The sequence below is a fragment of the Sodiomyces alcalophilus genome (genome assembly GCF_042370955.1).
Source record: "Sodiomyces alcalophilus JCM 7366 unplaced genomic scaffold ACRALscaffold_4, whole genome shotgun sequence".
NCBI lineage: Eukaryota > Fungi > Ascomycota > Sordariomycetes > Glomerellales > Plectosphaerellaceae > Sodiomyces > Sodiomyces alcalophilus.
The window spans coordinates 2,154,950-2,179,422 of record NW_027263535.1 but is presented as its reverse complement, the minus strand read 5'-3'; the positions used below and the strand labels follow the sequence as shown (position 1 = coordinate 2,179,422).

The 24,473-nt window shown below is 56.3% G+C and overlaps 7 protein-coding genes across 7 annotated transcripts; 3 read left to right on the top strand and 4 right to left on the bottom strand.

The window, feature by feature from the left end:
* Positions 1-234: 234 nt before the first annotated feature.
* On the top strand, positions 235-1,418 carry ACRALDRAFT_1034194 (uncharacterized protein; the record flags this gene model as incomplete). The annotated part of the gene is made up of 3 exons (XM_071014966.1): positions 235-277; positions 388-1,202; positions 1,281-1,418. The coding sequence occupies 3 exons, from the start codon at positions 235-237 to the stop codon at positions 1,416-1,418; spliced, it is 996 nt and encodes a 331-aa protein (XP_070874965.1).
* An 806-nt stretch (positions 1,419-2,224) lies between these two features.
* On the bottom strand, positions 2,225-4,690 carry ACRALDRAFT_2042181 (uncharacterized protein; the record flags this gene model as incomplete). Its single annotated transcript, XM_071021226.1, has 2 exons — positions 2,225-2,348; positions 2,430-4,690. The coding sequence occupies 2 exons, from the start codon at positions 4,688-4,690 to the stop codon at positions 2,225-2,227; spliced, it is 2,385 nt and encodes a 794-aa protein (XP_070874964.1).
* Positions 4,691-6,388: 1,698 nt separating this feature from the next.
* On the top strand, positions 6,389-10,110 carry ACRALDRAFT_2042180 (uncharacterized protein; the record flags this gene model as incomplete). The annotated part of the gene is made up of 3 exons (XM_071021225.1): positions 6,389-6,888; positions 6,948-7,150; positions 7,211-10,110. 3 exons carry the CDS (start codon positions 6,389-6,391, stop codon positions 10,108-10,110), a joined length of 3,603 nt encoding a protein of 1,200 aa, XP_070874963.1.
* Positions 10,111-10,367: 257 nt separating this feature from the next.
* On the bottom strand, positions 10,368-11,903 carry ACRALDRAFT_2027588 (uncharacterized protein; the record flags this gene model as incomplete). Its single annotated transcript, XM_071020476.1, has 4 exons — positions 10,368-11,166; positions 11,286-11,647; positions 11,722-11,810; positions 11,897-11,903. The coding sequence occupies 4 exons, from the start codon at positions 11,901-11,903 to the stop codon at positions 10,368-10,370; spliced, it is 1,257 nt and encodes a 418-aa protein (XP_070874962.1).
* Positions 11,904-12,599: 696 nt separating this feature from the next.
* On the bottom strand, positions 12,600-14,472 carry ACRALDRAFT_1064069 (uncharacterized protein). Its single transcript, XM_071016906.1, has one exon. The coding sequence runs from the start codon at positions 14,290-14,292 to the stop codon at positions 12,910-12,912; it is 1,383 nt and encodes a 460-aa protein (XP_070874961.1). The 5' UTR covers positions 14,293-14,472; the 3' UTR covers positions 12,600-12,909.
* A 546-nt stretch (positions 14,473-15,018) lies between these two features.
* On the top strand, positions 15,019-20,115 carry ACRALDRAFT_2136431 (uncharacterized protein; the record flags this gene model as incomplete). The annotated part of the gene is made up of 3 exons (XM_071024118.1): positions 15,019-16,568; positions 16,619-16,709; positions 16,783-20,115. Exons 1-3 carry the CDS (start codon positions 15,388-15,390, stop codon positions 20,113-20,115), a joined length of 4,605 nt encoding a protein of 1,534 aa, XP_070874960.1. The 5' UTR covers positions 15,019-15,387.
* Positions 20,116-20,752: 637 nt separating this feature from the next.
* ACRALDRAFT_2105296 (uncharacterized protein) lies at positions 20,753-24,293 on the bottom strand (the record flags this gene model as incomplete). The annotated part of the gene is made up of 8 exons (XM_071023237.1): positions 20,753-21,010; positions 21,166-21,545; positions 21,608-21,836; positions 21,894-22,065; positions 22,131-22,325; positions 22,596-23,110; positions 23,186-23,407; positions 23,466-24,293. The coding sequence occupies 8 exons, from the start codon at positions 24,291-24,293 to the stop codon at positions 20,753-20,755; spliced, it is 2,799 nt and encodes a 932-aa protein (XP_070874959.1).
* Positions 24,294-24,473: the final 180 nt, after the last annotated feature.

The following is a 24,473-nucleotide window of genomic DNA, read 5'->3' as shown; positions in this document are numbered from 1 at the left end:
CGTTCCGCCCTTTGTTCCAAGACTCTTCATAGCCTGTTTGAGATATTGGATTTCACATGCGCTTCATATAACCATAGAAAAACGCTTTGTAGCATCTTTGTGCAAGCTCTCTACTACCCTACACTAGACATCACCAACCACTTTGCGACCGCTTCTTTCGCCATCAGACCTTGTAGTCCTCGAATCTGAGCTGTCTCGAAGCCATCTACCTTACCAGATAGACCTCTGCTCACCATGACGTTGGTTACTGAGCTGACCAAACGACTGGGCATCAAAGGTACCCTTGCGAATGTGGTGGTGAAGAACCGAACCCTGGACAGGAAACGAGAAGAGCCTACTCCCACCACCCAGAACTATAGCTAACACACCGCTCCTTCTTTCCATCAGTCCCCATCGTCCAAGGTGGCATGCAACATGTCGGCACCGCAGACCTCGCCTCGGCCGTGTCCAACGCCGGCGCCCTGGGCATCATCACGGCCCTCATCTTCCCCACCCCCGCCGCCCTCCGCGACGAGATCCGCCGCTGCCGCACCCTGACCACGAAACCCTTCGGCGTCAACCTCACCCTCCTCCCCGCCCTCGTCCCCCCCGACTACGCCGCCTACGCCCAGGCCATCATCGACGAGGGCATCACCATCGTCGAGACGGCCGGCAACTCCCCGGGCCCCGTCATCGCCCAGCTCAAGCGCGCCGGCGTCACCATCCTGCACAAGTGCACCTCCATCCGCCACGCCCTCTCCGCCGTCAAGCTCGGCGTCGACTTTCTCTCCATCGACGGCTTCGAGTGCGCCGGCCACATTGGCGAGTCGGACATTACAAACTTCATCCTCCTCTCCCGCGCCCGCCAGGCCCTCAACGGCGTCCCCTTCATCGCCAGCGGCGGCTTCGCCGACGGCCAGGGCCTCGCCGCCGCCCTCTGCCTCGGCGCCTGCGGCATCAACATGGGCACCCGCTTCATGTGCACCGTCGAGGCCCCCATCCACCACCGCATCAAGGAGGAGATTGTCCGCGCAAACGAGACCGACACCGCCCTCGTCCTCCGCCGCTGGCGCAACACCACGCGCCTCTACCGGAACTCGGTCGTGGAAGATGCGCTCAAGGTCGAGCGCGAGAGCACCACTGGCAACTTTGAGGAAATCGCCCCCTTTGTCAGCGGAAAGAGGGGCAAGGAGGTCTTTGTCAACGGTGACCCCGACTATGGTGTACGTTTCCCGTCTTCGGTTGTCGTTGTCATTATTATATCATACCACCATGCTAACGGCCGTGTGTTCAAAATCTAGGTCTGGACTGCTGGCCAGGTTATTGGTCTGATCCATGATATTCCGACAGTTCAGGTCCTGGTCGAGAGGATAGAAAAGGAGGCCGAAGAGACGTTGAAAGACAGACTAGCATTGGTGACGCCTCAGCCCAAGCTATGAGCACAGCAACATATCGAAATTATGCACATGTATCTAAAAGTAGGACGGCCGAGAAGAGGTCATCCAAGGCCCAGTGACCATTTTAGTCGTTGGACAGACTATTATCGGTCTTTTGACCATATGTAGAGATATTTCAGATGATGATCGGGCACATATCCAAGTCAGCTTTGGCATCAATGCATCATCGCATGTGGGGAGACAGCTCTAGTTCATAGAAATAATCTATTAAAAGCAACCCCTATCTTAAAGACGCGTAAACCCTACCTCCAGCCTGGCCTGGCGAGAACGGCGACCACCGTTCTGGGGGGTATTGGCGCCATCCCTCTTGGCTCGAGGCCCAGCTGCTCCTGTTCTCTCAAAGACTACCCTAAACGCCTTTCCGGACCTAACCGATGGATAATGAAGGTGTCAAGGCATATCATGGTCGAATGCCAAACCACCTGCCGGCAGGGTGGTACCACCGCAAACCCCGTCTTCCCTGAGACAGCAGCAAGGTCGACCAAATAAAACCGCGGACACGTAGTGAACCATAGACCGACCTCCTATCCATCTGCTGCACAACGTCCTGCCATAAGAAAACCCCGAACAATAAAAAAAAAACATTTGATGATGCCACCTAAAGCCCAGTAACTTTTCCCGTTCCCGTTCAAGACCATCAACCCATGACAGGATGTGGCCAGCAAAGTATGGCGATGCAAACCGGGGCGCGCAAAAAGATGAAAAAAGTAACTGAGGTCATAAAAAGAGAGGGGTATGTTTACAAAGGAAAGAATCGGTACTCAAGCCATGAGGAGAGTTCGAGCGGCCTAAGCCTTGGTCTCCTCGGGCTTTTTCTCCTCCTCGCCGCCTGCTCCCTGGTTCTTGACGTATTCTTCATAAACGCCGAGCGCCTCGTCGACCTTGGCCTTCAAGGCGGCCTCGTCCTCGATGCTATAATGCGCGTTAGTCTTTGTTCAGTTCGTCCACCGTAGTGTAGTGGAAAAGGAGATGCATTTCGCAAAATGAACTTACAGATTGACCAGTTCCGAGTTCTCCATCTCGAGGAGCATGCCGGTGATCTTACCGGCGAGCTCAGGCTGCTGTTGAGCAATCTTGGGGAAGATGAGCTCGCCCAAGATCTGCTTCTGCTGGCGGGCATCAGCCGCAGCGTTCAGCTGCTGCTGGATATGGCTGACGGTGGGGCTGGGACCGCCGGCCGGGGCAGGGAAGTTGCCTGGCTGGGGCTGGCCGTTGCGAGGGCCGCCGCGGCCACCGGACTGGCTAGGCTGCGGGCGATTGTTGGGAGGGAAGCCGGGCATGCCAGGGCCGCCCATGCCCATGTTGGGCATACCTTGCATAGCCGGGACTGCTCCCCGGCCACCCTGAGCCCCGCCGCGGCCGCCACCCATGGTGGCCTGCTGTACTTGCTGCATGGCGGCGATGAATTGAGGGTTGTTGGCCTGGGCACCGAAGGGAGCCGCGCCGGGAGGGAACTGGCCCGGGATGCCGTACATGTTCGGGGGCATCTGCTGGGGCATGCCACGACCGCCCTGCTGAGGGTACCCGGCGGGGTATTGGCCGGGACGTCCTCCTTGCACACCGGGCATGGCCATGTTCTGAGGGAAAGGCATGCCGCGGCCGGCAGCACCAGGAATGAAGCCGGGCTGCTGGCCAGGGGCGAAGTAGACAGGCGGCTGCATGTACTGATTGGGCATACCCGCCTGGGCGGCCGCCGACTGCATGCGCATCTGGTTGCGGGCCTGAATGCTCTGCTCGAGCTGGGTCTTTCGGACGTCCTTGCGCTGGGCGAGGGCGACATAGAGCGGCTTGTTGTCGACCATACGCTGGTTCATCTCGGCAACGGCCTTGGTGGCGTCCTCGGGATTGCTGAAGCAAACGAATCCGAAGCCCTTGCTCTTGCCGAGCTTCTTCTCCGACTTCTTCTCCGGCTTCTTCTCAGCGCCGTCCTTTTCCTCGGCGCTCTTCTCGGCCGCCTGCTCCTTCTCCTTTTCGCCCTCCTCCTTGCTGGCCTCGTCCTTCTTGGCCTCCTCCTTGCCGCTCTCTTCCTTCTTGGCCTCCTCCTTGTTGGCCTCCTCCTTCTTGGCGTCCTTGTCCTTGGTATCCTTCTCCTCCGAGGTCTCTTGTACAGTCTCACGCATGACCTTGGCGGAGGTGATGGGACCAAACTCGGCGAACATGGACCGCAACCTGTCGTCATCGACCTCGTCGCTCAGATTCTTGATGTACAGGTTGACGCCCTGGTACTTGTTGGCCTTCTCCTGGCGGGCAGCCTCGTAAGACTTGCGGAGTTCCTCCTCACGCTCATGCTTCTTCTGGGCACGCCCGACATAGAGCTCCTGGCCATGGAATTCCTTTCCATTCAGTTCCGCAACGGCCTTGGCAGCACTCTCGTGCGTGGTGAAGTTGACAAAGCCGAAGCCGCGGCTCTTTCCCTCCTGGTCACGGGCCAGAGTAGAGGACGTGACATCGCCGTATTTGGTGAACAGCTCGCGGAAGTCCTCCTCGGAGGCCTCGGGGTTGATGTTCTTCACGTAGACGTTGGTGAAGTTGGCCTTCATCTCCTCGAACTTGCTCTGACGATCCTTCTTGGGGATGTGATAGCCGACGTAGACCTTCTTCTCGTTCAGAAGCATGCCGTTGACATGCTTGATGGCTTGAGCGGCGGCCTCATCTGTCTCGTAATGAACGAAACCGTAGCCCTTCGAGTTACCGTGCTCGTCCTGGGCGACCTTGCAGCTCAAGATGTTACCAAAAGCAGCAAAGGTGTCATGAAGGGCCTTGTTGTCGATGGCGACGTCGAGGTTCTTGATGAAGACGTTGCCCTGGCCGGTCTTGCGGAGGGCAGGGTCACGCTGAGACCACATGATGCGGCAGGGACGACCGTGGATGAGGGTGTAGTTCAGCTCTTCGAGAGCCTTCTCGCCATCGGCCGTGGTGTTGTAGTTGACGTAGGCGTAGCCGAGGGAGCGGCGGGTGACGGCATCACGGCAGACACGAATCGAGGCAACTGGACCGATGTGCGAGAAGAGCTCGAAAAGCATCGCCTCAGTGACGGAAGGGTCGAGTTCGCCGACATACAGGGACGCGGAGGCCTGAGGGTGGGGGGCAGCGGAAGCCGGGGTAGGGCCCGCGGTGTCGACATCGTCGCCCTGGGCGGCCGACTCGACGTTGGTGTTGATAGCGGGGGCGCTCTTGTCGCCACCGTTCAGAGAAGTGTTACCAAGTTCATTGGCAAGCTGGTCAACAGCGCCGGCGTTGGTAGAGGCAGACATGGCGACGACGGGTGAATGAGTTTATGCTGAGACGATACACCAGGTTAGAATCAGAGCGCGCAGTACAAGCATTTGAAGATAAAGGGAGAAAAAGTGTAAAGGTAAGATGAAGCCATGGAATGTCGAGTTGAGGCGAATGGTAATCGTGCCATGCGAAGTGGGAAGTGGGGGGCAACAACAAACGGCGAGACCAGAGACGGCTGCAATCCCAAGGGAAATAAAATAGCAAGTCCGAAGTGATCTGGGGCTCTCAGTCGAGAGTGGATAACTTACTCTTCTAGACAAGAGGAATGGAAGGACGGATGGTGGTAGGATTGATTGCGGGAGGTAGGTCGTGAGATCAAGAGGAAGCCGGGAGAGTGGCCTTTTAAGGTTGGCGAATATGGGTTTTTGATTTGGGGGGTTTTCAAGTTTTTTTGCCTTTTTTATACTTTTGTGTGAAGGAGGCGAGCAGAAACAGAGAATAAGTACGACGGTCGTACTCGTAATCTGATGCTCGTGGATGTCCTGACGGTGAGTGAATAAAAGGTGGTTGAGGTGGATGGGTAGAGGAGAAGGGGAAAAAGAGAATTTTAGTGTTCCTTGTGATGACTTTTTTTTCTTCCTTTTTTTTTTCTTCCTTCCCCGACTGCCTAGCACGTTCCGTGACTCGCTGGTTGTGCTTTCCTTTGATACCTTAGTCACTCGAAGGGAAGGAACTAGGAGGGGTTGAAAGGTAAAAGGTACTTCAACTGTCGTAGGGGCGCAAGGCGAAGCTTATTCTACCTATCATAGCATCATATTATTCGCTTAAAGATCTGTTAATACCCTGATTGGTGGTCCTCATTATAGCGCCACCACTAAGTACTTGAACCTTGGGGTTTGCCTACCAGATTTTCGCCGATTCCCTTGATAATTCTCTCGGGTTGGTGGGAGGGCCTGAGCCTTACATAGAGGGGCTGGAGAATTACAAAGCAGATTCATGTATAGTGGGTCCACAGATGTTACGACGAATTTCGATCTTCAATGTGGTGGCACTACGTTGTAGGTATTCTCGAAACCTTCCTTGGCTTAGTAATTGTATATACTCGACGCTATTCCGCAGATACTCGAACCGTTTTCTCAGATGTTGTCGTCATGATCATCATCAGCACACCTCTATGCAACTGCAATAATAAACAAACATGAAGTGTCGTATCTTCCCCGCCCAAACCTGGCCCTTGTTGTGAAACGTCGCCTCGGTACTTTGGTAAGGTACCCAGTCACCGTACTTTCCATGTTCTTGGCACGACTCATCTCAGATAAGAGATAAGATAATGTAGAACCATCTCCTTGTTTCCTTCGTCGTCAGGGAGCTCCGATCAGGCAGCGTAGGGTATGATGTATGCTTGGTAGCCCTGTACCTTATCCACCCCGCCTACCCACCTCACCCGATTCCTTACTTCATACAACCTCGCCGTGTGCAACATTCTGTACTGCTTCCCGGCCAATCTACACGTTATTCTATCTGTACATCATCCTGGAGATGATGCCTGTCTAGTCCAGCAACTGCAGTAGTCAGCAGCAGCGACGTGCTTGACTTTCGTCTCGTTTCCCTCCCCAGGTTACAATAACACCTGCTCTGATATGTTCCATCGCCACCCATAGTCCGATCTGACGGCGTACGTCCCCGACAACATCTGAACTGGCATCTTTGACCAGTGGTCAGCGCATCCAACCATGTACCCGACATTCACGGGCAGCTCTCGCCGCACACGCAACGTAAACTTGAGTGGCCAACGCCAGAACCCCTTTGCCGCAGCATGGTCTCCCTCCACCGGCTCGGGCGCGTCCCAGACGATTTCCAACGCTCAAGCGGAGCGCCAACAAAGACAAAAGGAAAGGGAACGGATCAAGGCTGCGAAGACCATTCAGCGGACATGGAGGAGTCACCAGACTCGGGTGCAGCTGCGGAACGCTTGGCGGCAAGACTTTGATCATATCTACTCGGCTCCGGACAACGGGAACCCCCAGCAGAGAGCATCTGCCGCGTTCCCTCTTCTTTCGGCCTTCTTCGAACCCAAACTACACGACGACCAGCAGCGGGCGCTTAGATTTGCGAGCGATCTTGCTTCCACCGACCTCCAATATCTCTTTTCCACACAAGTTTGCTCTTTCCGAGTGACGCGCCTGTTGGAGATATTGGTACATGGGCTGGATGATGCCTGTAGTCAGGAAAGGTTTGACTCTTCCCAGTCTACCAGTCCCAACGTTGAACTTGGCTAACAAAATCCGACAGCCAATCCCGGGACTATGTCGAGCTTCTCCTGTCTCAGCTGACGAGGGTGGTTTCCTTTGGGCCGCATTATCTCCCCCGAGTGCTACAGCCGTACTATAGGACTCTAGCTCGCTTCATGGCCACTTCTACCTACTTGGCCGAGGACTTGTCAGGTCCAACAATAGAGTGTGCGATCGCACCTTTGACAGCCGCCGAAGCGCCGGGTAAGTCCATCCCAGCCCATCATTTCACGCCTGATTCAACCCATACTGATTGGAGGCTAGATTCTTTCGTCTCCGACGCCTACGAAGCCCTCGCGTTCAACCTATTGACCGCTAATAATCTCACTTTTCTCGAGAACCATATCAGTGTCTTTTCTCGGCATATTAGCATCGTCAGACTTGCGTCGGCGATTACTGCAGCATACACTAGTGGGCGTGCGTCTACTACGGATCCCGATGACCTGCTCTGGCTTCTAGCCCACTTCATCGACCTACACAAAAACCAGCCCAGTAGTGCAAGAGGGCCCTCCGTTTACCTACGGGCACTATATGTGCAGCTCTCTACTCTCAAATCACACATAAGCACTAGGTTATCCCTCCTAGATCGGGGCTCCAGTCCAAGCTCCAGCCAGAGCTCCAGGGGCGATGGGAGGAAAAGCAATAAGTTGCCTGGGCCTCTTTCCCCTTATGTGGCCAAGCAAACCACCTCATTGGTAGACCGAGCCGGGATAGGGGCTTTATTGACGGATATTACAGCGTTCGTAAACCCACGATGCACTGCGGGTGTCGAGCTAACTTGCCCAAGAAACTTTGCTTCTAGGACGAGCACCGAAGACTTTGAAGGCGCCAGCCTTCTAGCTGGGTACATCCTCACGCTCCTTGAGTGCTTTCCGGGGGAAGGTGATGGCATTCGAATGCGTCTATTTCTGGGAGACATTCCCTCCGCCCATGGCGATGTACCCGTGCTCAAGTTTCTTTGGAATACCATGAGCAAGACCCGAGTATATCAGAAGATCCTACGAGAATCGTCGTCCGTTAATCACATCGTACGGAGACATCTTTCCAGCTCTCTGGCATCATCACAACTGTCCGCTGAAGAACAAGAATGGAGACTGATTCTGCTATTCCTGGAGCTTTACACGTTCATCCTGCGAATCAGCGACGACGACGACTTCTTCAGTAGCATTGAGCCGAACATGGCGGGACATAACCTGACGCCACCTTCCCGGCTTCGGTCTTGCGGGCTTTCGCTTGCAGAAGTCAAAAGCTTGACGAGTTTTCTGAAGAACTTGGCGTTCACGCTCCATTACCATGCCTCGGACATTGTCCAGAGTACAGCCTCGCCCGAGTCTGTGACTGATACTGATCCCATGAGCAGGCTTGATGAGTACTTCAGCGTGATTGCAGGGACGAGGGCTATAAGAGATGAGAGAGGATCGGGGTCGACGACAACAATGGCGAATCCAGACGTGCAAAGTTTGCGTGGCATTGTGACTACGACCCTTCGCTTGCTCTACGAACGTGATTCAAGACGGCCCTTCCTGCCCACCAATCATTGGCTCATGACGTCCAAGTTTGATATGGAAGGGTTTGTCAGTGCTGTCGTCTCAGACCAGAGACGCCAGGGAGAGGAAATGTCGGAGGACGAGGACGAGGAGGGGGACGATGGGCATGACGAGGAGATGGTTGACGCCTTGCCGATATCGCATACAGCTGCCGGACAGCGGTGGTCACGACATGTGCAAATCGAACGACTACAAGCACAGCAGCGAAAAGCAAACAGAGACCGGACATTGTCTAACATCCGCCCGAAGCTCGAGATACTGAGGCATATGCCGTTCGTTATACCCTTCGAGACCAGAGTCCTGATATTCCGGGAGTTCATTCGTCTCGATAAACACAAGAGACGCGGGGGCCTGGACGCTGACCAGTGGTGGATGTCGATGGTCCAGAGTCCCCTTTCACCGGGGCGCGACCGCTCCAGGAAGCACCACGGCACGGTCAGGAGAAAGCAAGAGTTTGACGACGCATATGGACACTTTTACAAGCTAGGCGACGGCTTGAAGGAGCCTCTACAAATCCAGTTTGTGGACACGTTTGGGAACATCGAAGAGGGCATTGACGGTGGTGGGGTCACCAAGGAATTTTTGACCAGCGCCATTGATTCCGCGTTTCCTGAGCGTGACAAGCCCGGTAGCAACGACAGATACTTCGCCAAGAACGCGCAGCATCTGCTCTACCCCAACCCGAAAGCGGTCGATGCCGAGAAGTTCCGCATGCAGAGGGATAAGGTACCCGATGCTGAGCAGCGCGAACGTCTGCGGGACCTGCTGCAGCGGTTCGAATTCTTGGGCCGTCTTGTCGGAAAATGTATGTATGAGGGCATCCTCATCGACAAACCCTTTGCTCCGTTCTTCCTGTTGAAGTGGCCCTCCGGCCAAGCGGGGGAGAACAGTTATCGCGGCAACATCAACGATCTTAAGGACCTCGACCAGGAGCTATACCAGGGCATGCTGCGCCTCAAGAACTATCCTGGCGATGTTGCCGAGCTCGACTTGGACTTCACAATCGAGGACGAGATTACGGAGGAGGGGCCCACCCGTACCATCACCAGATCGCTCATGCCTAATGGCAAAGCCACCACCGTGACGAACGATAACCGCCTCCTTTACATCGCGTACACAGCCCGGCACCGTCTCGTGGTTCAGCCTGCCCAACAGACAGCTGCTTTTCTACGCGGCCTCCGGTCTATCATTGCGCCTTCCTGGCTCTCCATGTTCAACCAGAATGAGCTCCAGCGTCTGGTGGGCGGCGACTCGTCCGAGATTGACGTCGAGGACCTCCGTCGCAACACGGTCTACTCAGGGCTGTACGAGATTGGCGACGACGGCATGGAGCACCCCACGATCCAGCTCTTTTGGAACGTTGTGCGCGGTTTCTCGGACGAAAAGCGTCGACAGCTCCTTTCGTATGTCACATCGACACCGCGTGCGCCGCTGCTGGGGTTCTCGCAGCTCAACCCGCGTTTCAGCATCCGCGACGCAAGCCATGAACAGGGCCGTCTACCGAGCACGAGCACCTGCGTAAACCTGCTCAAGCTTCCGATCTATAAAGATGAGGAGACTCTGCGAGACCGCCTCGAAACAGCCATTGGCGCACAGGCTGGGTTTGGACTCAGTTAGATGGAAGGAAAGGTAAAAGGATGCGGGTCGTTGTGTATTCATTCGACCAAAGCAGACATAGCAGATATGACGGTATGAGAGCGTGTGTGTTAAACAAAACATAGGGCAGTTCAAAGTAGGTCGTTATTATATATACAATCGCTGAGACAGCTAGCGAGTCATGGTTTCCCATGCATCCCATCCCGAGTTCCCGAGTTCCTTCAATATTCCCCGTCCCGGCATTTGTTTGTTACCCTCATCGGATCTGAACCAATAGTTTACTCAGCAACCCAAACGGCACTCATGCCCATACCGGTGCCGACACACATGGACGTATTTCCAATCTTCTGGCCCCGTCTCCTGAGCTCGTACAGGAGAGTAGAGACCTGGCGGGCACCGGTGCAGCCCAGGGGGTGGCCGAAGGCGATGGCGCCGCCCTTGGGATTAATCTTCTCGGCGGGTATGCCGAGCTTCTCGGCGCACCAGAGGCACTGGGAGGCGAAGGCCTCGTTGATCTCGTAAATGTCGACGTCCTCGGTGCGGATGCCGGCGAGGGCGTTGGCGCGGGGGATGGCCTTCCAGGGACCCTGGCCCATGAGCAGGGGCGGGACACCGACGATGGCGGCGGAGACAAACTTGCCCAGGATGGGCTGGCCGAGGCGCTCGGCGGTGTCGCGGCGCATGAAGAGGACGGCGGCGGCGCCGTCGGAGACCTGCGAGGCGTTGCCGGCGTGGATGCTGCCGTCCTTGGCAAAGGCGGGCCTGATCTTGCCGAGGGACTCGGCGGTGACGCCGGGGCGGACGCCGTCGTCCTTGGACACGGTCAGGTCGCGGGTCTCGCCTGTCTTGGGGTCCTCGAACTTGACGGTCAGCGGGGCGATCTCCTCGTCGAACAGGCCTTCAGCCTGGGCCTTGGCGGCCTTGGCGTACGAGGAGGCGGCGAAGGCGTCCTGCTTCGCGCGGGAGATGTGGAGGTCGCTGGCCATGTTCTCGGATAGGACGCCCATGGGGACCTTGCAGTTGGCGGCTTCTTTGTGGTTTTCGAGGTTCTCGGAGAACTCGCTGACAGCGGCCGGCCTGAACAGACGATATTGGTTAGCATAAGTGTGCTGTAGTAGAGAAGACATGCGCGAGAAAGAGGCAGAAACAGGAGAGGAGCGGCAGGCGAGGTAGTTTTAGGGAGACAAAGAACGTACCCATACTGAGTGCTCATACTCTCGACACCAGCACCGATGCCGACCTCAATCATGCCCGTCTTAATCTGGTTGATCACGTCGATGCACGCCTGCAGGCCCGAGGAGCACTGGCGGTTGAGGGTGCGAACGGAGGTGGTCTCGGGGAAGCCGGCGACGAGAGCGGCAGCGCGCATCTCGGTCGCACCACCACCAGGTGCTAGGACGGTACCGACAGCAATATCCTCGACAAGAGCCGGGTCGATCTTGGAGCGCTCGAGAAGTGCCTTGAGAGCACCGACCATCAGGTCGGAGGCCTGGGTGTCCTTGAAGCCACCCTTGCCTCCTCTTGTGAAGGGGGTTCGGAGGGCGGCAGTCACGACGATCTGGGAAGACAAGAAGTGTTAGGCGGAATGACGGTAATGGCTGTGAAGGAGAGGATTTGCTTGGGATAACATACATCATCAGGGTTCTTTTGCAAAATCTTTTCCTTGTTGCTGCTGGCGCCGCCAGAGAGCTGGCCCGACAGCTGCGACAATCTCTCAATAGCTATACAGGTGGTGTCGTCAGTGTCAGCCGACCGAGAACTCGTCTGGCCACAGAGCTCCGATGAATTGAACGGAAGCACAACTTACCACCCATGATGGCGATCGTAAAGACAGGAGACCGTGAAGATGGGGACGACGTAAATTGGTAGGTGGTTGGAGTAGGCTAGACAGATGGAAACAACAGGTCGTCAAGATGAAGAAAAGGTGTTCAACATATGTCAAACACGTTGGAGCAAAAGAGATCCGAGGACAAGTAGGTCAGATGCTGATTCAGCTGTGTGCGGCGTTGTCGCCCCCGAGTCGGCCGAGGTATTCCCAAGACAGGACGAGGAGAGTGGAACGTGACGACCGAGCTGCCTTTCACATGTTAGAGATTCTGCACCATGCTCGCAGGTACAATGTACTTCTGCTCGTGACCAAGCTTGTTATTGCCGCTGTGGGGAGAAATGTGGGGTTAAATGGAAGTATTCGTGGCCGAGGTACCGCAGTACGTCATGATCGCTTAATACATCCCGTTGTCACTCTTCTCCAGGGCGAAGGACGAGATGGAATGCGGAGTAGGTACTTTGAACTGTATTGAGTACGAAGTAAGGGCAGCGTACGAATAGGGAGGTTGGAAATAGTTCTGAACGTGACCGAGGCACCCATGATTCTGCTGGGAAGTGCTCCATCAATGTACTTTGTATGTAACATTGTTTATTAATCAGCGCTTTGCCGTCGGCTGAAGCTACTTGGCAATAATCTCCATTGAAAGGGAAGCATATTCTTGGACCAAACAACTTCAGCGGTTGATCTGTTGGATGTATCGACCGAGTCGGGCTGATAGATTGGATGATCGGGCCAGATTGTCCATGGCAATTTAGTGTCTGCAATCGCATCGGCGATGCTATATCGAGTCCTGCCTCCTATATCAAGGGCGCAGCATCAACAAGTCGAGGGAATCACGGACCATAACATAGTACCACATTATGCATATTGAGACGGCCATGTTGCACCAGTATAATACACATTTCTCCCGCTGAGGGAATTGTACTTGCTTCTGTACAAGGTACAGCGTCCGAAATCCCAACGAATCCGGCCACCCCATCCGCTTGGATATTTCACCACGAATCGTTCCGGCCAGCACGCCTTTCCCGCTCCAAGAGCTCGTCAAACTCTTTCTGAGCTTTACTCTTGGAACTCTCCTTATCCCGCTGGCCCTGGCTTTCCGGCCAGTCCGCACCGGCGTCGCCCCAAGACGACGCAGTCTGCGAGCCCCAAGAACTCGACGGCTCTGTCGACGGCTTGGGTGGGCTGCTCGTTGCCTGCGCCCCCGACCGAGCTTGCTGGCGGATCCGGTCCCAAGCCGACCCGCCCGAAGAGGAAGAGGCCCCTCGCGCACTAGGGGCCACGGGCGAGGCGTCGTCGTCGTTGAGCGAGCCGAAGCTGTCCGCACCAGAGCTTGACCCAGTGTCGGCTCCCCACGAGGCGGTTCCCTTCGACCCTGCGGCCCATGTCTGCTCGGCAGGCTGTTGAGACGACGTAGGCTGGCCTAACCGGCTGGACGGCACAGACCCGGCGCCAGTGGTTTCAATCGGCCAATCCGTGCTCGATGCCAACGAACCACTCGAGCCGCTCAGTCTTTCAGTTTCCTCGTGAGTATCGGCGCTGCCCGATGCGAAAGAATCGCGCGACCCGCCCGTGCGTTCCTCCACCTTGGCTATGAGTTCGTGGTAGGCGAGTCGCAATTTCCGAATTACCGCTTCTCGTTTCTCCGGGCTGTACGTATGCAAGGGGCTGCTGGGGTTGTCGGCGTCCCGCTCCACCGTTTCCAGTCCGGACTTGAGGCTCTGCAGCTCGGCCGCGAGCTGCTCCTTTGTTCCCCGCGCAAGTAGCTGTCTCACGCGTCGCTGCCGCATCCGAATCACGGATTCCATCTCATGCTGACCCTTCAGTTCTTCGAACGTTTCTTTCAGGCGAGGGTCTCCCGCAAACTTGCGCATCAGCATCCCCTGGGCGTATATGCCGAGCCCGGTCACCACGGCGAAGTGAGAGACAACGTAGTAGGCCGCGAACCGGGCGGTATGCCATGCCCGCTTGGCACGTGCGCCGGTAAAGACGGGGTTCTGTAGTGACGGGAAGACGTTGGGGCTTGTGAGGACGAACTTGGGTCTCCAGAAGGGGAACCCCATGACCCGACGGGTTCGGTAGGCGAGAAAGGCAGCCAGGGAGATGTTGCAGACGGGTTTCAGAGTCTTGGCCGCGATCAGCTTGGTCACAATGTCACCGATGGCGTCGACTTCGGCTTGCGTAGGAGGCCGGCCCATCTTTTGCGCATGGGCTGCGACCTGGCGTACGGTCGATTTTCGCACCACTTCGTCCGTGGCCCCCAGGAGGTAAGCCCAGCTCGGAAGACGGGATTCGGGCCACTTGTACGAATCGGTAACCTCCTCCATGTTCATATTCTCTCCCCATGATTGGGAATTCGAGCCGTCGCCCGCCATTGTGACGTTTGAGATCCGGTAGACCCCGGTCGTTCAGAAGGGTGGTGTTTCTTGCAAGACGGATATGTAATTGTGCCGTACTAACGTGTAGGCTATTTGGAGAGACGTAATGTAGAGGACAGAGACATGAGGGTATTGGGGAATAGCAGTGCTCAATTGGAGAGTACGTTGTAGCTTCTTGTCTGTGGAAGCTCTCGTCGAACGATCGGCTCGTTTGGGATGTTCGTCATCCAATCCCGAGGGTCCGTGCGCCATCGTTAATTGCCTATCATATGAACGATATGACGTATTGCATATTAAGTCGACTAGTTGGGAAAACGCGCTCTATCCAATATCACGTCACGTCTTCTCAGCCAACGGGACAAAGTTTATCCGACCTTTACACCACGCGCCAAGCCATTCCAGACGCGTCGTCGACGTGTACCTACTCTACTCTCTACCCTAGCTCATGATGCATGGTTTCATACCGGAAGCTCCTCCCACCTTGAGCCCGCTCCCCTCCCGTCCTATCTGCTCTCTTATTCCAGGTGATATGACGCCGGGCCAAGTCACCTTACAAGACTCCTCCTACACCAGCACGAGCGAGCCATCGGCATGACTCTCCCTCAAAGATCATATTCCGAGCAGGCCGGCTATTCCAGGGTTCGTGTCCGCCATATCTGATCATAGACGTGCTGTCATTACCAGCGAATTGCTCTAATGTACCGAATATAGGGTCGTCCACAGTGGAAACGTTCCCACAGTCATGCGAACAGCGGTCATTCGAATATCAACACACGACCTTTAGCACCTATATCTGAGAAGACCAAGAACAAGTTAAACCAATTCCAATTCCAGCCACCCAAGGCATCAAGCCCCGTGGAAACGACACACGACGGCCCTCGTGCCGGCGGTGAAGCAATCAATGCCAATGCCAATCGAGAAAACCAGACTTCGGGGAACACTGCAGTCAAGAAGCAGGCCCCGGAACCCATCTCTAAGGAACAGCTAGGCACCGCGACCCCGGCCGGGCGAGTGAGTCTCAGAGATCTCCTGGCCAGCGATGCAAGCCACGCACAAGACGACAACGCGCATGTCTCGCCTGGCGAACACATCATGTGGAATAACAAGCACGACCACAAGTACCTGACCCCCTTGTCTCCCATGATTCCCAGAAACGGCCGGAAACGAGCCCGAAGCTCATCACCGTTATCATCCCCGCTCAACGATAAACGGAGGACCCCGGTTCCCGCGGTGGATGTCAAGAAACTTAGAGAAGCTCTGAAATCACCACATGCCGACCCGACCCTTGAGCTCTGGGACCGCTTTTCTCTCGGCAACAACACCAGCAACGCCACTACCCCCCTCGGCGCGTCGAATCCCAACTTGGCTCAGTTCATGGTTTCTTCTTCCCCCAGATCCGGCAAGAATACCTTGGCTCGTACCGAGGGCGGCCTGCGGAGGGCCATCAGTGCCGGCCTCAACTGGCCAAAACGACGTCGGATCGACCGTCCAGAACCCCCAGGCTCCCTGAGAAAGCCATCCCGAGAGCTTTCCGATACCTCGAAATCTTCCTTGGTTACTGCGCTACTCGATACAGTTGAAAACAACAAAGATGAAGACCTCCCATGCCTCGAAGATTTCGAAGGAGATGGGTCAACTGGGTCCCCGTCGCCGAAGAAGAAGCAGAGGGAGACTATCGCTGGGCCTGTCGGATCTATGCCCGCCGCTCCCAGTCAGCCCCTCGGGCAGACGTCTTCTGCTCCCCAAGCCACCTTCCACCCCAGTCAAGCAGTCGATCAGAGCTGCGCCCTACCGGAAACCGCCAGCGACCCAGATGGATCGGACTACGGAGATGACGACTTGTTGGATGGCGATACCTTGCTGCATCTAGAAAGCAACATGAACACCCTTCCAGATGCGCCAAAAGCGGCAACCCATCAACCTCCCGGGAACATGTCGGAAAAGACACTGCCCGACGCGCCGGCTGACGGCGCAGCGTTCGATGCTGATTTCGACGACGAGTTCGACGATGACCTGGACGATACCATCTTCGAGGTCGCCGACCGCATCGCGGCGGACGCTGAGAACAAGCTTGCTGGTCTACCCTCCACGCCCGGGTCACGGGCGCAGCACCACCATCCCCTTCCAGCGAAGACTCTGGTCAACGATAACGAGTCGGACGATGACTTTGGTGACGACTTTGGCGACAACTTCGACTTTGACGCGGTAGAACGTGCGGCAACACAATCGATCAAGCAACATGACCTCTCATTTCCAGCTGTACGTCCGAGACCGTAGCCGGGTACGCCAGATAACCACGAATGCTAAAACCAAGGTAGACCAGCCAGAAGCCCAGAGCTATCCAACGATATTTGGTGACAAACGTATTAGAGAACGAGTACATCGATAGCCGAAACCGTTCACGGCCGGAAAAGGTATGGCCAATCTCTTTCCACTCCGCTGTCCCGAGGAAGGTGGAAGGTTCGCCCACTGACGCCCAAATCACAGATTCTTCTAGTACAAGTCGACAAAGCCAAAACCACCGGCACTATTCATCTTCGGGATGTATGGTATGACACGCCGGCCCACGCAGGGTCGTTCGTACATGTTATAGGGGCGTTTTCCGCCGATGGACGATGCATCATCGACGACGATCACAATATCCTGATTCTGCATCCTGACCAACTTATTTCGGCCACCGTAGTGGCAGACTCCTTCACCTGCATGCGCCGCGCCGTTCTCCAGGACCGTGTGAAGGCCACGAGCGAGGCTTCGCCGCCGCTTGTGTACGGGACGATACTACACGAAATCTTCCAGGCGGCCCTCGTCGCCAATCAGTGGGATCTCCCGTACCTAAGCACGGTCATCGATCGAATACTGGAGAGGCATGTCGAGGATCTCTACAAGATCAAGGTCGGCCCCAACATCGCCAAGGAGCATCTTCAGTCCAAAATGCCCGAGCTCAGCAGCTGGGCGGAAGCCTTCATCTCCTCCCAGCCGAACCCAGATGCGCTGGCGTCAGATCGCAACGGAAAAAAGGTCAACATGTGTGTGAACAAACTGCTCGATGTCGAAGAACACATCTGGTCGCCCATGTACGGACTAAAGGGCAACATCGACGCGACGGTCCAGGTCATTATGAAAGACGACAATGGCACCCGTACCTTGACAGTGCCCTTCGAGGTCAAGACAGGGAAGAACGTCAACACGAGCCACGTCGCCCAGACGGCTTTATATAACCTTCTCCTCTCCGATCGGTACGATATCGAGGTTGCTTACGGCATTCTGTACTATATGGAGTCATCGCAGACGACGAGAATACCGGCTATTCGGCAGGAACTGCGGCACATGATTATGCAGCGGAACCAGCTCGCCTGCTACATTCGGGAGCGCAGCGTGCAGCTGCCTCCGATGAAGAAACAGAAGCACATGTGCGGTAAATGTTATGCCAAGACCACTTGCTTCACGTACCACAAGCTGGCAGATGACGGAGATGGTGTCTCGAGCGGGATGGACAAGAAATTTGACGAAGTCGTCAAGCACCTGACGCCCACACATAAAGAGTTTTTTGTCAAGTGGGAGAACCTGCTCACCAAGGAGGAAAAGGAGAGCCACAAGCTGCGGCGGGAGCTCTGGACCATGATCAGCAAAGACCGGGAGAAGCTAGGGCGCTGCTTCTCAGACGTGGTCATCGAAGATAGCTCCTGGTCCGAGGACCATAACAGTCCCGAAATCAATCGGTTCCGCTACACCTTTGTCAAACGGGAGCGCGGGACCGGCCACTCTTTCCTGGAATCACAGCTATCAGTGGGCGAGCCGGTTGTCGTTTCCGATGAGCAGGGGCATTTCGCCTTGGCTCTAGGGTACGTCACATCGGTGCGCAAACAGAGAATCAGCGTGGCAGTGGACAGACGGCTGCACAATGCGCGGGTTCGCCAGCCGGGTTTCGACGAGTACAACAACCAGGTGTTTGCGGGCATCATGGAAGTTGAGCGCGAAGGAGGCGGGCCCTCCAGCCAGTCCGGCCACGAAGTCAAGAAGGAGCCGATGCGATATCGCCTCGACAAGGACGAATTCAGCAATGGCATGGCCGTGGTGCGGAACAACCTCGTCCAGGTCATGGCCGACGACGTCTTCGGGGCACGCGATATCCGACGGCTCGTGGTTGATCTGGCTCCCCCCAGGTTCAAAGCAGCGCCCAGCCAATACGAAATCACTGACAAGGGATCTCTCAACGTGGACCAGCACGCGGCCATTGAGAAGGTCATGAGCGCCGAAGACTATGCGCTGGTTCTCGGGATGCCAGGAACCGGCAAGACGACGACGATTGCGCACATCATCCGGGCGTTGACCTCCAAGGGCAAAAGCGTTCTCTTGACCTCGTACACCCACACTGCAGTCGACAACATTCTACTCAAGCTCGAAAATGACAACATCCCCATCCTTCGACTAGGCGCCCCGGCCAAGGTTCATCCCGCGGTGAAGGAATTTGCAACGCTGGCCAGCACTCCCATGCATTCGTTTGATGAGATCCGATCGGCCTGGCACGATACCCCCATCGTTGCGACCACGTGCCTTGGGATCGGCCACCCGGTGTTCAACGAACGCACGTTCGACTACTGCATTGTCGACGAAGCCTCGCAGATCACGCTCCCGATTTGTCTGGGGCCGATCCGCATGGCGCGGACGTTTGTCCTCGTGGGCGACCACAACCAGCTTCCCCCGTTGGTGAAGAACGAGGAAGCGCGCGAGGGCGGTCTGGATGTCAGTTTGTTCAAGGTTCTCTCGGACACGCATCCAGACTCGGTAGTGAACCTGGAGCATCAGTACCGTATGTGCGAGGATATCATGACCCTCAGCAACAACCTCATCTACAAGGGCCGGCTCCGGTGCGGCACGGAGCAGCTGCGCTTTGCCAAACTCGAAGTCCCGCACATGGACGCGCTGAGGCAAAAACATTACGACGCCTCTTCGCTGTTTCCACCAGACACGCCACGCTCTATCTGTGCTGGCGCTAGGCCGGGTAGCTGTTGGCTCCGCGACCTCCTCGACCCGGAAGCTCGTGTCCGCTTTGTCAATACGGACACGCTCCAGCCACACTGCCGCGAGGAGGCCAAGGGCAACCGCATCGTCAACCCGGCCGAGGCGCGCATCGTGACGCAGCTCGTCGAGTCGCTGCTCGCCGTCGGCGTGCCCGAGGCGGAGGTGGGCGTCATGACGCATTACCGGTCGCAGCTTTCCCTACTCCGGCACGGTCTCCGGGGCCGCCCGGGCATCGAGATGCACACGGCCGATCGTTTCCAGGGGCGCGACAAGGAGGTGATTGTCCTGTCTCTCGTCCGGGCCAACGACGCCTGCGCCATTGGCGACCTGCTCCGCGACTGGCGGCGCATCAACGTCGCGTTCACCCGGGCCAAGACCAAGCTTCTCGTCGTCGGCAGCCGGGCGACGCTCCAGGGCGCTGGGCAGGATGAGATGGTGGCGCGCTTCGTCGGGCTCATGGAGAGCCGTAACTGGGTGTACGACCTGCCGGCCGATGCGCTGGACAGTCATTTCTTCGACGACGGAGCGGGGACTCAGCTCTCGGGGGGGCTTAGTGGCGGGCCCGCCAGGTCGCCCATCAAGTCGCCCATCAAGTCGTCCGTGAAGTCGCCCGTGAAGCGTGGCAACGGGGTCCGAAGCCCGAAGAAGGTCATGAGAGGCCCTCGCAACCTGGCGAGTCAGGACCAGGAGAACAGGCAGCCAGGGCCCAAGAGGGTCATGGCTGGGCAGAAGGTGTTGATGAAGAATCGGCCCATTATGAGAGACATACTCAACGACATGATGAACGGGGGTTACTAAAGGGTTTTCTTTTTTCCATAGAGAGAGAAAGGGATTTGGGCTATGGGTTCTACATCAGGATAGGGTATGGTTGGCTAGGTAGGCGTTTTGGTCGGGAGTAGAGGGCCGCTTGTTTTGCATCCGATTCTCTGGTGTCCTCCCGTTATGACGTTGTGGGATGAGTGTTTGTCTTTGGTCTTTGGGTATCGTCTTCAAGCAGTTTGTATCATAGGGCAGACTTGGATGAGCACAAATCGTGGGCATTAGCATGTTGATATATTCCGGCATGATCCAATAAAGTACGGAGTGAGCAGGGTCTTCAAACCAAGTTGATGCGATGTGAAAGCATCTGCGCCCGAATACATGCATGTCGTATTCCAGAACTCGTCCGGGCCTGAATAAAAGGAGACGACGCAGTTGAAGCTCATGATGTAGAATGTCCGGGTCTATTGTGTCGCGTCTCCCCGTTTGACCCGTTCGCCCCTGAATTAGACCCGCCGTCGGATTCCTCATCCGACCCATCATCGCTCGTATCGGTCTCCTCTTCTGCGTCTTCGTCGTCTCGGAGGTCGTCGTTGTACCTAATTCAGAACGTCGTTAGATGACACGAGGCCTTTCGAAGCAGATTACAAGCCGGCTTGAGCTCTGCTCTATCAACTCACCCTTGCTCCCCAACGATAAGCTTCATATACCGTTCCATTTCTCCCAGTTGCGCGACGCAACCCGTCAGACTCTGGTTAAAGGCATGGGCATAGATGTGTGCCCATTTCTCGAATCCGCCGGCAAATTGGGGCGTCTTGGCTCCGTGGTGGCCTGCGTCTTGTGTGTCGTTGTGTCTATCTGCCAGTTCTTTCTCGATTTCGGTCATTTTGTCTAAGAGACGTTTGCGAGCTGCGGCCGCATTGGGGAGGTATCGCTGAGGATGAGATTATGATATTAGTTTCCCGTCTCGGCATATTCATCAGGCGGCTCTAAGTTGAAGGCTAGGTAGAGTAGGTGGTTGTGGGGAGAGAGTTGGTGTGTCGGGGTCTGTGGAGGGAGACGAATATCAGAAACGAGACGGGGACGTACAGGGACCTTGCGGCCGGATTTCAGGGCGCCAGCCAAGATGTACAAGTTGCTGAGGATCGATGCTACGGCATCGCGGCGGAAGGGAAGTAGTCTAGCGGCAATATCATCCTCGCTTCGAATGTTCCCCGGATTATAATAGAGGGCGGCTTGACGAATAGACACGAGGTGGCCGAAGAAGTGCTCGCAGGCATCTGCCAGGGCTGAATAGGGCAGAGGTTCAAAGGGGGCGCGAAGACGGAGTTCGTGCCGGGTCATGATGAGGAGCTGGCGAATCCGCACAAATCCCTCGCGCAGACGCCCTTCGAGCATCTCGGAACGTTCAATGTCCTCCCGAGTAGGTTGTGCCTCATCGTCGTAATAGACATAGCGAGCCAGGGTATCTACGCCTCCCGGTTAGCTACGCTATATCTTCTCTTCCGCCTAGGTTTGTCTGGGTGCTCACTTCGATAAATGATGCTCTGGAAAAAGAGCATGGACGACAGAGCCTTCCGAAGCTCGTGTCTTGCGATGAACGGCCAGAGGATCCAGTTGATGACGACGGCACTGACAGTTCCTACCAGAAAAGCCAGGCCGCGGGTGACCGCCATGAATGCTGGCGTTGGGCGGCCTTCTGCAGTGACCAGCGATAACGAGACCACGGTGAAGGAGATGCAACCAGCAATGCCGGAACGCTAAAAGCAACTCAGCATTATACATCGGAGGCGTTCCGAGGGAAAGAAGAAGCTTACCGGGTGGGTGCTCTGGGTAAAGCGATAGAGCATGGGGAACATGAAAAGGGTGGCAAAGATGGCCATCACGTACGGGTTGCCGTCCCCGGCGGCATATGCGGCCCCTGCCCAGGCGGAGCCGAGGACTGCGCAGAAGGCTCTCATGACGAGATCTTGCACGTTGCCACCGATCCTGAGAGGTGGGTGTCAGTCTTCAACTCCCGAGTGGGAAAGGATGGAAGTCGGCGGAAAACCAACCTAGGATGCACCATCAGCCATGCCGTAACCACAGCCCACCACGTCTCGTACTGGTTCCACCACCCGCGGCTCTGTTCCACCCAAGCTGGAATGGCGAGCGAGACGGTGAGTATACACACTTTGACGGCGTACTTTGTCTCGAACCCTTGAAGCCGATGAAGCACGCGCCAGATGCGAAACATGATTCTCCGACGTCTGGACTTTGGCCCGGGGTCTTCCTCCGCCTCCATCCTGGTCGGTGTTCTCTCGATAGTGGTCATCTTGGTGGTCGTCGTGTCGGCTGATGTGGTGCTGGGCCACGGAGAGAGCCCACGAGATGAAGAAAGACGGTGTTTGCGAGACTTGATCGAATCAATAAGAACCCAGATATCGTGGAATGTGCCCTTGTACGAAACTGGACTGTGGTAAGCAACATATCGCAACTTCTGGGGGCAGTAGAAAAAGGGGGCTCCAAGGAGACGATACGTACTAGCTGTCACTCCTCCGCCATCGTGTCGGACTTGTTCATTGGAGTATTTGACTATCTTGCTGAGGGGATACGATGGGAGGTACATCCTACGCGAGGTCGAGGTTTGCTTCATACTTTCTACATGCGTCCCGAGGGCATTGACGGAAGTGGCCGCCATTCGGATATACCGCGAGAAGACCAGCAGCTCCGTCACCTCGGGCGTCGCGAGAAAGCTAGCAGGGAGGCCACCGGCTCCGTTCAGCTCATCGTCAGCTCGGTCAAACTTTCTCTTGGCCCGCTGAAGTTCTGCCAAGGCCTCCTCGATGTTCAGGGGGATATCGTCAGGCGGTCCCAGAGAAGTGCGGTAGCCGGATATGTCCATCAGAGCAGCATTACAACATAACAAGGTGCGTTTCATGGAAGATAACACCTCCCGGGTGGGCTCCGCTAGATGTTTCGCCACAGTTCGAGGGGAGACGATGTCGTGCTGTCCCAGACCTGCTGGTAGAGTGTCGGCAGGTCCGGAGGAGGACTCGGTGGAAGAATGAGTTCCCGAAGTGTCCGAATCGAATACGGCCACGATAACCGGAGTCGAACTCCCTTCCACTGGATCCCAGTTGTCGAAGAGACGGGTGTCGGATTTCAATAGGAGCAGCGAGCGAATGACGGCCTGCATCAGATTCCGCAAGTTCCTAACATCGCTAGGACGGAAGCGGCTGATGGAGATGTCTATGGCAAAGTCGCGGTAGGCCACGCCCACATTCACAAACGACCGTGCAAGGAGTCTCTGAATGTGTCGATCTCGCGGTCTCGGGACATTGAGGGCATTCTGCCAAACTTAGCACTGCCCTGCCTGCTCTTGCCTTCCTGAGAGGGGGATCACCAACCTGCATAATGGCAAAGCACTCGGAGACAGACTCGGCCAGACGGCGCGATCCTGCATCAGGGAAAAACAGAATGTTAACGGCCAGACAGACCGCCTGACCGAGAACCCAGGGCACGCCATAAGAGAAGAGCTTGGGCCAGTTGATTTCCTGCCCATCGACTTCTGCCAGACATGTATAACACATGGCTATCCCGGCACTGATGGAGAAGTGGAATAACCGAGGAAAGTAGGATCGTATAAAGGCGGCACCGGCGAGGAAAATAGAGAAGAATAGGACGAGAATACCGGCGAAGCCCGCTCGAGCGGCCAGGGACGAATAGGCCAGAAGAAGACCCAAGACGCCCCAGCCCAGACCGGCGACGGTACCCAAAATGGTGGAAACTGCCCCGTCGAGCTGAGCACCAAAGGGCCGCGCGGGATGGTTTACAATGGTGGAGATGACCATGATGTGGCTGTACCGGCCCAGCCAATGCCTGACATGGGGTGTGAGGCACAGGGCGTAGGCGATGAAGAATGCCATAAAGGCCTTTAGCAGCCGAATGCCGGCACTAGTGGTGGTGGTCTTGAGGATGACCGACTTGAGCTGCCGGCGCTGCTTGGGGAGGAAGTCGCGGACGGACAGGGGGGACGTCTTGTCAAAGGCGGCGGGGAGGGTGGACCGCGCGCGCTTCAGCAGGCTCTCCCTGTCCAAGCGGGGCGCCTTGAGGAAGATGGCGTCGAACCAGCCGTCGCGCAGCTCCGAGACGCCGTGGGTGTCGATTTCGAGCTCGTCTTTTTCGAGCAGTTGGGCCACCAGTTCCATGTCGACGATGGAGCTCCGCCGCCTCATGCGGTCGACTTTATCGGAGGGGATGTCGAGGTAGGATTCGCGTCGGCCGTACGGGTCGGCCGTGCTTCGCCGAACCCAGCGGCGTCTGAAGACGGATTCGCGACGCTTCGTGGGCTTTGCGTTCTCGGGCCCGCGACTGGTGGTTTCTTCCCCCGGGGCCGACGCATTCGCGTTGTCAGG